General features: G+C 39.6%; 1 protein-coding gene across 2 annotated transcripts in view; it reads right to left on the bottom strand.

Moving 5' to 3' along the window:
* Nucleotides 1-423: 423 nt before the first annotated feature.
* Nucleotides 424-14,454, bottom strand: part of LOC117902978 (transcription factor Sox-5) — a 51,334-nt gene continuing 37,303 nt past the window's right edge. The window contains exons 1-3 of one of the 2 annotated variants that reach the window (XM_034814646.1): nt 4,322-4,530; nt 2,429-3,346; nt 424-2,158 (exon numbers count right to left, since the gene is read on the bottom strand). In XM_034814646.1, the coding sequence (XP_034670537.1) occupies nt 1,253-2,158; nt 2,429-3,331 (1,809 nt within the window). In that variant the 5' untranslated portion in view covers nt 3,332-3,346; nt 4,322-4,530 and the 3' untranslated portion in view covers nt 424-1,252. Of the gene's footprint in view, nt 2,159-2,428; nt 3,347-4,321; nt 4,531-14,454 lie in introns of those variants that run through there. The other variant, XM_034814645.1, reaches the window with a different exon arrangement.

The raw sequence follows: 14,454 nt of genomic DNA, 5'->3' as shown, positions 1-14,454 counted from the left end.
AGAGAAGGATGACCTGTGCTCTTTGCTTATAGCCAGAAGAAAGCTAAGAGAGTAGTCCATTAACATATCATATTGACATTAATTACATGTACATATTACATATATAGTGTCTAAATAAGCTTGTCCTTTAGCTTGTACTTGAGTGTACGTGTAGTCATTTTGTATTTTGATTTCATTGTTTAACATTTTAATTTGTATTTTAGTTGTGAATTCGGATCAGCACATTCACATTCATGATTGGATCAGACAAAGCTACGAAAAAAGGGCAAACAATATTAGACAAATGTCAATGTTTAATTGGTCTATTACTTAATGCGCTACTATTACTTTCATTTTACTGGGTGATGCAGGCTGATCGGCAGGTTTCATATCAGATTTTCAAACATTTTACATATGTATGTATGTATGTACATATCCATTTTCGTATGTTCTTGGTATATTGATTAGTTAAAATAGCATCTTAGAAAATCAACCATACGCACATTGAACGGTAAACAATCTTACAAATGTATGTATGCATATACATATGTATATGTATGTGTACATACATATATGTATCATAATGAAAACCTTGAGCCCATCTTAGTACCGATACAAAATAGGAATACTTATGCGTGATTATGGCGTATACTCGTACATACGAGTTTGTTTGTATGTAGTATATATGTATGTATGTATGTATGTAGAGCATATGATATTAACAACGTGACTGTTAACGTACGGCTAGGTGTATATGTATGTATGTATGTATATTGTGATGTTTTGTATGTGTGCCTACGCATGAGGGCTTTTAATCTTCGATGCTGGAGTAACATCATACAAAATTTGTATAAACATACATGCATATGTATGTATGTACATATGTCTTGTGTTTATGGACTACGCATGTGTGTATTTATAATATTCATATTTTACAAATATTAAACGTTACTAATTTATGTATGTACTCTTGAATTGGGATATTTTGCTATAGCTACGGCATTGGTGCATGAATGGCACAAAAATTGCAACGTTCCCATGAATGCTCTGCTGGTTCCGCCTCAGTCGGAGCATTCTGCGAACAATTGATTCACAAATGAATTATTAATAACTATTTAACATATACATATGTAATGGCACTTGAACTGAAACTTATATGACTATACAAGGACTATCCTAACATTTTTTCTATTTACAAGCCTAATGCGAGCTGCATTATCATCCCTCTTATATTCGTACATAAAGGTATGTACTTCAAACCAGCTTTTCCACCTTAGTCGTCTAATTCCCGCTGCGATTGAATCTCCATTTCCTCTGATGAAAAACCAGAGGGCGATAAGCTTTCTGCTGGATAATAGAAAGTGCCAGTAGTCGCACAGCCCAACGGTTGTGAAGGAGGAGTTCCACAGTCATCACCATGAGCTGCAGCCGCAGCGGCCGCTGCTGCAGCTTGTGTCATGTCCTGCAAATGATAGACAGCGGCTGCAGCCGCAGAATGCACATGAGGTGGACCATCCTGTCCATTTAAGCAGGAGTCAGCAGAGGTGCCTCCAGGACCCCCAGTACTTGCGCCACCAGTGCGGCACCAGAGCTGCCTCATCTCTGCTCGGCGATTGCGCATCAATACTTTATACTCTGATATACGCATCTTCTTTCCGTCCACGATACATGTGCGTTTCGGACGCGGCCGGTAGCGGTAGTCTGGATGCTGCTCCATATGGAGCTTCGAGAGACGCGATTGCTCCTCATAGTATGGTTGTTTATCAGCATTCGACATAGCCTTCCAGCGGGCTCCCAAAATTTTAGATATATTTGAATTGTGCATATCCGGGCAGGCTTTCAAAATCTTTCTACGCTCATCTTTTGCCCATACCATGAATGCGTTCATTGGCCTTTTGATATGCGGCTTGCCGTGGCCATGACTGTGACCATGGCCATGCCCATGTCCATTACCATGTCTCTGCGGATGTGTTGATGACGGCTGCTGAGCACCTGGGCTAACTTGATTTTTTTTATAACCGTCTGGGTCCAGCGTCGCGGAAATTTCCGAGTTCGTCCCGCAACTGTTTGTGGAGTCGCGACTGATCCGCGCCGCCCGTGATCCGCCAACTCCAATACCAGTGGGGCACAATGTTGGACATGCATCGCCCGTTACGCCAGCGGAATTCCATATTTGGCCCTACAAATAAAAATGCAAAGAAAAAAAATGATTTTGGTACTTTGCAAAAGAATTTTTCACATTTTCATGATTCGTGCTGATTTATCAGCGCACAGCCTAAATGTCCAAGCCGGACGTCCTATGACATCTACGAGTGTAGACTTCGAATTCTCTGGCAGTTTAAAGTTTAACTCTAGTTTGCAGAGGCGAAATCCGTCATGACCGTATCATTATCTATATATTATCTATATCTATTATCTTTAAGAACACCTCTGACAATTTTTTACTTACACGAGCTTTTACAAGTGGCGCTTCCATGTCTGTGTAGTGCTGTTGGGCTGCATGATGCCAGCCCAATGGCGGACTGGATACTACGGGAGTAAGACTTTCACGCTGATCTCTGGGGCAACAGCTGGTTGGAGAAGAGCTGGGCGATCCTTTCGGCTTGGTTAGGTTCAATGGGACCTCCATTTCGGAGTCTTGAACTGAGTCCGAAAGACTTGCCACACTATGATCGGCCGGCGAGGATGGAAAGGTTAGAGTGCATTCTTCTGGAACACTGTGACTCTGGACTAAGGCTGTTCGACCATGGGGTGACTCTGGTGGTGTATGGCTGTACGAAAGCATTGAATAGCTATGGCTCTCCTGAGCGGGAGACTCTGGCCTTGACTTGCAGCTTGCTCTCAAAGCTCCAATCTCAAGCGTTGCCAGTGTACCGGAGGCATCCGCCGGCTTATTGACACTTGCCGACAGTGCGAGTAGATTATTGTTGCTAGAACTGTGGTTGTTATTATTGGAGGCAGCCACAGCCGCTGCCGCCAAAGCGGCCTGGATGTGTGCCGCCGCCACTGCTGCTGTCGGCCACATTGGTTGCATGGCCATTTTGTGTGCGCTCGTTGGTCCATGGTGACTGTTCTGGTGCTGCGACTGCGGATTTGGATGGCCAGGCATGAGTTGCATCAAGTGTTGTGCAGGTACTGGTGGACGCAGGAAAGCTGGAAGAAACGGTACCAAGTTGCCGGTACTAACAGCAGCTGCTTGCTGCTGATGATGATGATTTGGTACAGCAAAACGTCCTGCCCCGAACTGTGCGTTCAGCTGGTGATGTAGCTCCTGCAGGCAGCTCTCTTGCTGTAGCCTCTGTACATTTTGGAGTTGCTGCTGCTGCTGAATACTTGCATCAATGTCAGTCATGCTGTCGAACTGAGTCTGCAACGAAACGAGGAAATTAAAGCTTTCAGGTATCAAATATTCAATAAATGAATTAAAAATCTGAGAACTTGAACATGCAACTTTATGAATGTTCATACAAAAAATGATATTCAGATCAAACTGTTGACACCCTTAAGCTGTCTAGACATTTTGTAAGATAAAGATATCTGAACTGTGTATATTGGAAAACAAACTTTTTATCCGATCTTTGTGACTTAGTGTACTTATTTATTTCTCTCCAGGGTCCTTCATAATGGGTAGCCTTATAAACATAGCTTTTGCATATGGTATACATATAAAAAGGCTTTTTCGATCATTGCTTCTATGTTTAGAAGTCGATTTTTGATTAGATTTATTCGAAAGATCGGTAGGAAGGCTACGATTTTTTCGAAGCTCATTAGTGTTTCTGACAAAGGAGTTAGAGTGGAAAATGTGCTGGACTGCAACAGTATGTACACTGTACATGAATGTGAACACCAATTTCTGAATTCTGCCTCCGTTAAAATTTCCTTCATCCAGGAACGCATCATTGGGTTGATTTGACTTCAAAACAGTTTCAACATGTTTAACGATCGGTCTTAAAAAAATATTTAAGCAATATACTATGTACAGAGTAGATTAGGTGCGAGTATGCACACTTGATGATTTAATTTAGTGTCACTATTTACTCTCGCTAGGAGAAAGACTTTCGTCACACAGAAGAGGCACATTGCTTGTTCACTGACTTTGAAATATTCTGAAGTACATACAATGTACATTTATATTATTTTATGGAATCCTCAGCCGGATTTCGGATTTTTACTTAAAATGACAGGTGGCTCACCATTACTGCCATTACTGCACTGTAAGAAAGCTGATTGCCACTTCTGCAGGGGTGTATCACAGATGAATTGAGTGGATGTGGCCAAAAAGTGCTCTTTGCCTGATTGGCTGAAGCACTGCGTTGGGACGGACGCCTTTTTCTTGCCTTACACAATGACAAATCGCAACGAGACGCGTATCCGTGTGAGTATCTGTACCCGACAGCGTGTGGCGTGTGTCCCGATGATGTCGAGTTCCAATGAACAGGACTGTTTGCTGCTCTAGCCCCCCGGAATGGCTTGCGTGTCCACGAGATCGTTATTGGAAGGCACCAAAATTCGACAAAAATCTCTTTACTGTTTCAAAAGTCACTTAGGTATGTTAAAAAAATTGATATAAATTGATTCATACATAAATACATACATACATATGTATCTCTGCTGACAATATGGAAATTTTTAGGGGACAACATACTTTTCTCAATTCAGAAAAAAACTCGACACTTCCGTTGTTTTCTTGTCCGCGTCGCCCGAAAGATTGAGGCATCAGTCCGTCAACAGTACACTTTTCCCATTTTGCCATACAACCCCGAAAGAATGAGGCATCAGTCCGTCAACAGTACACTTTTCCCATTTTCCCATACAACCCGACTCTGCTAACGTCACTGTTAGCTGTTAGCTGTTCGCTATTCGCTGGGCCCGAAGAAGCGACTCTCTTCTTAGAAGAGCTTTACATCTAACAATTGAATGGCTGCGAGAACAGCTAAGAGCGCAGCATAGTACATAGTACCATCGGTTTGTTTTGTTCGCTCTCTGTCAGTCTTTGAGTCTCTTTAACTTCTCTTTATTGCGAATCATTTGCTCTCTCCCCCAGCGCGCAGCTTTTAGCCGTCTACCTGTACTCCTCCCACCCACCCTAGTACTTGAGGTCAGGAAACAAGCAAAGCAAAGCACCACGACACGACAGACAGAGCGGTTGGGTTGGCTGGGAAATTGATGTGGATGTGGGCGTGCATTCAATTGTTCTGCACATACATATTGTGCACGAATTACAAGCATTACACTCAACGCCAGTTTTCAGCTTCTATCTGTCCATTGGTAAGCTTTTCACTATCGCTCTCTCTCTCTCTCCCTCTCTCTCTCTGTCTCTCTCTCTCTCTCTCTCTTTCTTTCTCTCTCTTTCTCTCTCTCTATCTATCTTTCTCTGCGTGTATATAGCTATGCTGTGTATGTAAACATGTACATAAATGTTGAAAAACAAAACCCTTTTTGTTTTTGCATAGCTCAAACAAAAATCGATAGCCAGACACCAGACACAGGGCAACGCCAACGTTAACAAGCCAACTCAAACGGAAAAGGGCATTGAATTGATTGTGCAACACAATAAGAATACGAAGCGAGCCGAACACGAAGCTGGGTATAAACTTTAAGCTCCTCCCCTTATCGAAGCAGTGCAGAAGTGGTATGTGGGTGGGTGGTGGTTAGTGCACGGCATGCTTGTCTCGGCCAATTGTTTCGTCAATTATTTGCCATTGTACGATATATATTGAGTTCGGTTGGCGGACGGAAACGGGTAACTAGTAACATATGCATACATTAGTACATACATACAGATGTATTTACATTTACCATTTACCACACAAAAGCCCATATGGATGTATGCACCTGTTCGTACGTAAATATGTACACAAATATGTAAAATTCTAAGACGAGATGCATGTCGTCCTCTTGATTGTTTGTCACTTCGTAGCAGGCATATGTGGTACATATGTATGTACCTATGTATACATACATATATGTATGTACATGTGTATATATATTTCTTAGAGTGCACAAATGTACATATACAAATATGTATATATATAGATGTATATATATACATACATACATACATACATATGTATAGGACTGTATATTGTACCAAAAAATGTTGAGCGGAAGAATGTTTTAGAAATCGTATGGAACAAAAGCGTCCTGGATAAAACTTACAAGCCATCATACAATCATATACAATAGGTACATATGTATATTTGTACACATTTACATATGTACATATGTATGTATGTATGTATGTATGTACATACATACATATGTTAAGCCTTTTCTTTCGCTTTCCTCCTTATAAATACAGATGTATATACTTATGTATGAGCATACATACATATGTGCACAAATGTGTACATGTATATTTATGTAAGTACATATGTTCATATATGTATGTATCCCTTTTTGTATATGTATATGTATATGCATATGTTTATGTAGAGGTCTGGTCTGTTTCCATTGCGCACGTTAAGAAAAGAACAGAACTACGGTAAACGAAGCAACTAGATGGGACTCAAAAGAAGGAAAAAACGGCAACAGAAGATAACCTTCTGAAAGCCACCTCGTGGTGGATTCTAGCAACAGCATACAGACCATAATACGCTTAAATTATTATTATGATCCGATCCCACATACATATGTATGTACATATGTACATACATATGTACATATATCCATATTTATTAGGGCCAACTCTTCTTCTTTGCTAAACGGGATTTTTTCTCAGACTTCGAATACTTAATTTATATTCTTTTAAGCTAGATCTAGCTTTGATTATCTTTGGACATTTTTTAAGATCCCTTTTAAGCTCTGTGGTCGGCTTAAAAGGACCCCTCTTGCTCTCAGGAACCATAGTTTTCAACCGTAATGTGAATATTGCGCCAATTCTTTCACGAGTTTCTTGTTGTTTACATGTTTTAAAGCAATACGAATCATTTTAGATGGGGAACCTACTATTTTCCTCACATAAGGATGTGTATGTTTCTTGAGTTTTGAGGCACGGCGCCTCAAAGTTTTGAGTTAAAGTTTCGTATGTCCATATGTACATACATATTTAAGTATGTATCCACCTCGTGCATAGAGAATTAAGTATCTATTTTATCAAGACAAAGCTTTTTCCATCAACAAAAGTTATGAAACAAATTTTTGCGTTGCTACGTATGTTATGGGAATATATAATCTAGAGAATACGTTTGTCATTCACAGCCCGATTACCAACCAATATCTTGAAAAAATTACCGTTCAGCTCGATGGACTGGAGTCCATGAAGCCCATGAACCTTAGTGTTTTTATACCCGGCACTCGAAGAGTAAATAGGGTATATTGTATTTGTGCGAATAACGGTTGTATGTAACGCACAGAAGGAAACGTTTCCGACCCCATAAAGTATATATATTCTTGATCAGCATCAATAGCCGAGTCTATGTCTGTCTGTCTGTCTGTCCGTCTGTCCGTCCTGATGAGCGCCTAGTACTCAGAGACTATAAGAGCTAGAGCCACCAAATTTTGCATCCAGACTTCTATACAGAGCATACGCTCACACTGTTACAAGTGTATTTCAAAAATGAGCCACGCCCCCTTCCGCCTCTGCAAAAGGGCGAAATCCTCCCAAAATTTGAAGATAGCAGAAAACTAAAAACGCCATTCCGTAGGGATGAACCATGTCTATCAGATCACCAATTTGGGATACGATTGGATCATTATTATAGCCACAATGAAAAAATTAATTTGCAGTGGCCAAACCCACCCCGTCCCGCAGCATTCACACTCTGCTTCGCGCTGTTATGGCCCTGACACGTCTCTGCCTCTGACTCTGCCTCTGCCGCGACTCTGCAGTGTGTGTCTATAGGGGAGGGTGGCGAGCTAAAGGAGCGTGTTGGCGTGAGCAGTGTTGTTGATGTAGATGACAGATGAAGAAAAAATGTAAAATTTGACAAATAACCGCTAAAGTGCAGATGTAGTACTGAGTGCCGGGTATAAAAGTTGTGACGCGTAAGAAGCGTCTCACACGTCCCTTCTCGTTTTTACCTTGTTTCTACATATGTACAGTTGCGAAAAAAATAATAGCACCACTACAACACATTTTGTTCTTGGACAAAAAAAAAAGCAATTACTGATGCGATTTTTTTAAATTTTTAGTTTTTTCATATAGTTAAGTATTCCTCATTAACAAACAAAGTGTTGCCTTTCTTCAAAATTCGGTCTTTATATTTTTTTTTTAACTTTAAGAAAAAATACCACGAATATGGCGAAAAATATAATAGCACCGTTAGCACTATTTTAAGTGAATATCCGTAATTTCGCGGAATTGACTTTGTATAAACCACGTATTTATTAGTTTTAACTAATATTTCATTGTTTCTATCATAAAAGCTAATAATAATCATTACAATAATAGGTGGAAAGCTCTGAAATGCGAAGAAGCGCGACCCTTGCAAAAAATTTATGTTTGACGTAAAAACTTACAGAAAATTTGGTCAATTGGTAGGAAGTTTATAAAAAAATGATTAAAAACGCCTTAAACTATGAAGAAAAGTGTAAAACACGTGGATGAAAACGATCTATGACCCCTTTAAGGGTCAAAAGGCTGATTCGCGAGAGCAAGAAGGTTCCCTTGAAGGCCGCTATCGAGCTTAAAATAAAAGCGACGGGCTAGAAAGTTTGGCAATATCTTAGACAACATAGCCCAAAATCCTGATGCCCAAAAAAAAATCGCACTTTTAAACGCCAGACAAATTACTAAGCACATGATGTTTGCAAGGGGAGCATGCCAATTGGACATCCCTATAATGGAGCATAAATTTTAATGTCAGATGAGTAAAAAGTGTTTTATTTACTGAAAAGGGATCTCGATCATACTTAAGACGTTCAAGGAACACCAGTACACCAAAGGAAACCATTAAAAATAAAAGGTTGAATTTAATAGTATGGGCCTGCTTCTCTTACTATGAAGTAGGGCCAATACATTGACTATAAACAATCATGGATCTGCACGTGTCCTTGAATTTCATGGAGACAGTAATGCTACCCTTTGCAGAATACGAAATTCCACTCGTATGGGTCTTTCAAACGGAAAATAGCCCCAGCGTGAAAGCAAAGGAATGGTTCGGGGCCAACACTGAACGTGTGTTAAAGTGGCCTGCACAGTCGCCTGACATAAAACCGATCGAAAATCTGTGGTCCGAAGTCCAGAAGGCAGTTGCTGATTCCAAACCAACCACTGTCGGATCACTTTGAGAACAAATTTAAGAGTGCTGGTCCAAAGCTCCCCAAAAGCTATGCCTGGACTTAGTGGATTCCATGCCAAGATGCTGCGCAGCTGATGTTGCCAAAATAGGACACTGAATTAAATCTTGAATGATAAATATACATTTAGAATTAATAGTTCAAAAGTGTTAACTAAGAAATTCGTTACTTGTTGGTCATTTTTTAAATTTTAAATCCATTTTTCAAAAGTGGTGCTATTATTTTTTTTTTGCTAATTTTACGAGTTTCACTAAAGTTCCTTAAATAACTTAAAAGCCTAACAAAAAAGGTGATTTTTTTTGTTGTTCCCAGATTTGTAAGAGTCTTCCCTTTCTAAAAATGTGCTTAACGTTTCCTAAAAGTTAAAAATGTGAGTTGGGCAACTATTTGAAAATTGCTTTTGGTGGTGGTGCTATTATTTTTTTCACAGCTGTACATATGTCATCTACATCTACGCGCCCTTAGAGCTTGCCACCGTACGAGAAAGAATGAGCAACAAGAAACAAGCACAAGCTAAGCTGCTGGACGGGGTGGGGGTAACCACTGCAAATTAATTTCTTCATTCTGGCTGTAATAGTGATCCAATCTAATCCCAATTTAGTGATCTAATAAATATGGTCAATCCCTACGGAATTGCATTTTTTAATTTTCTCTTATCTTCAAAAATGTGAATGTGAGAGATTTTTGCCTTTGATGGGCGCGGAAGGCAGCGTGGCAAAATTTTGAAACATACCTGATTCACTGTAATATTGCATGAGTCTTCCCACAAGATTTGTTAAGGCTAGCTAGACGGACATACAGACATGGCGATATCGACTCGGCTATTGATGTCTGATCAAGAATACACATAAATACATACTACCTATGTACAAAGTACTTTATAGGTACGGAAACGCTTCCTTCTGGGTTGTTACATACAACCACATCCACTAAAAATCGAATGCAAGTGCCGAAGTCAAGTGCCGGGTATAATTTAATTTAAGTTCAAGTTTAAGTCTTTGAGTCTTAGCACGATTTAAGAATTAGCAAAGATAAAGCCCAATACCCTTTTAAGACAATTAGACATATGAATGTATGTACATACATATATATGGGCATATGTATATATGTATGTATGTATGTTTCAAGCGTTTTATTAGACATGGTATTCGCATATTGATTGAAGACGTGTTTAACTTTTGACGAACAACCTTAATCGAAAGTGACATAGACACTTTTTATGTGATTTTATTTGTATATCTTGTTATTTTGGTTATGTCATCAAACGCGGAAAATAAGCAGTACAATATTACGCTGACAAAGTTAGCTGGGGTTCATTGGATATTGCATGGGAGAAACAAAGATCAAAGGACAATTTCCTGATTGTTTTATTCCGTTATTTTATTTGGTTTGCCTTCTGTTCTGTGTTTTGTAGGTAGAGCTTTTTTGTTCTTGTTGATTTTTGGACGTACATACGTATGTTGTCTTTGCTTATTTATCCTATTCGTTTACTTTGTCAGGCGCCGTCACTCTCACTCTGTCCCAGACCCCTCCATCCCCATCCCCGTTCCCATCAATCCTCCTGTTCCAGCCTTGTTATGTATCACCCACCACTCATCACCCACCACCATGGGTCAGACTTATTTATTTATTTGTTTGTTTTCATTATTAAATTGTACTTCATTTGTATATTCCGTTTTGTTTCATCTCATTTTTCTTTTGTTGGGGAAGCCGAGGCCCAAGATGGACCTACACGTACACACACCTCTAAAATGCCTCAGCGAATGCCGATGATACTGAAAAAGAAATAAGGGATCCCCGATCCCGACAGAGTCAACGATTTGCTGCCTTCAAAGTATTTTCTTAATTGATTAAGTGCTTATAGGTAATGACGATGATCCCGCTGGTGTCTGTAATTGCCGCCAGATGCGAGAGTCCGCGCTGAAATGCATGTAAAGTGCGTGGTGGATGGTGGAGGGTTGTCGTTGTCGTTGTCCTGTCTGTGTGGTAAGCGAGGTTAAAGAAACATCAGTGAAAGGGATTTTAGATAAACCTTCTGTTTCAATTAAAATTCAAAGTGTACGGTGCTAGATCGCACTGACAAGATGAACCCTCCAGCGCCCAAGCTCTCGAGTCCTGTTTCCAATCCAACCCAGAATACAGATTATACCGCGGGCACGGGTACCTCATTAACGCAACGAAACGAATTCACACAATAGCGGGCTTTCAAGTGATACTCTTAGCTCTGCTCAACTCATCGGGAAGGGGTGGGTGGGGTTTGTTTTGTTGCAAATTTATGTTCTCATAAACAATTGTTGTTGTTAACCCCACTGAAGTCTCTGTGGCGGGCGACCTGAGACCTAAAAGCAGCAGTATTTCGCAGTATCCGCTGAGCAACTGTCAATTTCCGCCGAATGCAATTTCTGCCATTGATGATACATGTGTACATATGTACATAAATACATATGTATGTATTTTGTATGCATGTAAGTACGTCTGCCTGCCGCCTTACGTCTATCCCTTCACGAATAACGGTAACGACTCAAGAGAACAATAACTTTTTCACATTTTATTTACATATGTATGTATGTACATGGTATGGGATAGAGTGAAATGAATAGCTGAGAGACTACGAACTTTGCTGGCTTTTCTGTCCACCCAGAAATTTAAATTAAATATGCGAAAATGAAAGAGTTACAGCTACAGCTAAGCGGAAGCTCTAGCTCTGACAGCATCGCATAGCATCCAATATCCAGCACATCGAATATGATGATGCGCTGATCAGCAACCTGTATGCATGCGTCTTTTTTAAGAAAACAGCTGCAGCCTAACGAGTTTGTGTAGGAGTTTAGAATATAAACTTTGGAATAAACTCGAAGTAAACCAACCAAACTGAGCTGCTCATCAGTTCTACTCAAAGTGACATATTACTTGGATGTCAATTTAAAGGAAGGATGTACATCTTGAGGGCAGGTCGCCTTCCCTTTGTTAGTGTGCGATTACTATGCGAGCAACCCCGTCTGAGTTTACATTGAAAAATATTTAAGCTTAAATTCGAGGGAATCAGCCAGGGGTCGGGGATTACAGTCAAGGAAGAGGTATCGTTGTCGCAGCCTCTTTTTTAAGACCCATGGTGCGCGAGGCAGCAATTCTCTATTTTTATGTTTATTGTCACAGCCTCTGCCCCACAGCAGATAAATAAATAACGAACATAAAACACGCCAAGACTTGAAAAAGCGAATTTGGGGAAAAGACCGCAGCAACGGTGTGTACCTACGCTTAAATGGACGGTTACTCCGTTCCGTATACTTATGGTATTGTGAATTCGATATTGGGCCCAACATTCATTCATTAGGGTTGGCAACACAAGCAAAGTGCAATCATGCAAATCTAAAAAACCTTCAAAACTATCAAGGATCAGCGATGATGAAAAAACCTAGTTCAATATATATGAATAATGACATATGTTGTACATATATATAAATATGTAACTTCAGCTGAGAAGCATTCTTTTGTTGCTTGTTATTTATTATTATTTAAAAAAGAATCTGGTAAGTTTTCCCAGTTAGGAATTGAAAATTTCCTACAAAGACTTTTTTACCGATCGTTGCCGACGCAGCTGCATTTTTTACATACATACATACATACATAAATACATACATATGTACATATGGATGTACATACATACATATATATCAAAATTCATTATTTGTATGTACATATGTATGTATGTATGTGACTCAGTACATCCATATGTACATGCATACATACATATGTATCAAAATTCATTAACAAATAAGGAAAAATGTTATATTATGCATAAATGTTGTATATATTACATTTTACATATATGTATGTATGTATGCATGTACATACACATGTGTGTATATGACTTATGTACAGTTTAAGAGATGAGAGACTGGCGACGAGAGACAAACTCTGTGCGTTCTTCAAAGGTTAAATATAGGCTTGTAGACTCAGCTACCAGGTATAAGCACGCTTCCATAATTTCGCGTCTGTGGAGTGCTTCTTGGCGCCTAGACATCAAAGCGAGTTGGCATCAGTGGGTCGTGTGTGGGGGGTGGGGGGATGCTGGTTTCAAGTCCAAAGGGTATGAGAATGCTTCGTCACATTCATAATCATGCCTAGAGAAGCACTTATCGACGTTATGAGTATCTACATACATACATATGTACATATGTATGTACATACATACATAAGTTCACACATATGTAAATATCTATACCATCCAAGCACAAGAGAATGAAAATTCTTGCACGTTTGTTACTACATTTTTATACCCGGTACCCGAAGAGTATACGTTTCCGGCCCCATAAAGTATATAAATACCTACATATGTATGTACATACATATATTCTTGATCAGCATCAATAGCCGAGTCGATTGAGCCATGTCTGTCTATCCGTCTTGTTTGTCGGCTAGTTCTCAGAGACCATAAGAGATAGGGCAACTAAGTTTTGCATCCAGACTTCTGTATGCTCACACTGTTATAAGTGTATTGCCATAAAAATGCCTTTCCTTAGGGAATGACCATATCTATCAGATCACCTAATTGGGATCAGATTGGATCATTATTATAGCCAGAATGATGCAATTAATTTCCAGTGGCTAAACCCCGTCCCGCAGCTTTTTTTATTTTTTGCACATTCTCGCATTCACACTCTGCTTCGTGTAGTGTGCGGCTCTAGGGGAGGGGGCGAGCTAAAAGAGCGTGTTGGCGTGAGAAGTGATGTAGATGTAGATGTTGATGAAAGATGTAGAAAAAATGTAAAATGTAAAATTTGAAAAAAGGTTAAGGTTCCTACTGAGAACCGGGTATAAAAGTTGAGACGCGCCCGATCTCTCACACGTCTCACACGTCCGATCTTGTTACATAAAAGTTGTGACGCGTCCGATCTCTCACACGTCTCACACGTCCGATCTCGTTACATATGTTAATATGTAAGTACGTACATATGTATGTCTTTAAAGAGATACAGAGCCATTGACTGACTGCCGAAAATGTATTTAAGTTTTGACTCGACCCAAAGGATTTCGAGACATACATACCTATGCACATACATATATATTTATGTACATATGTACATACATATGTATATTATCAACATGAAAATATAATATGTAGAAATATTGAAAAATCGAACTGATATGGCATTTCCTGTTTCAATTGCATTGCATCTTCTGGTATCTCGTTGTCAACATTGGAAAAAGAAAAGATTTCGTTGAGATTTTGAT

The sequence above is a fragment of the Drosophila subobscura genome, chromosome dot (genome assembly GCF_008121235.1).
Source record: "Drosophila subobscura isolate 14011-0131.10 chromosome dot, UCBerk_Dsub_1.0, whole genome shotgun sequence".
Taxonomy (NCBI): Eukaryota; Metazoa; Arthropoda; class Insecta; order Diptera; family Drosophilidae; genus Drosophila; species Drosophila subobscura.
Note: the sequence above shows the minus strand (reverse complement) of the source record. Positions and strands in the feature narration are given on the sequence as shown.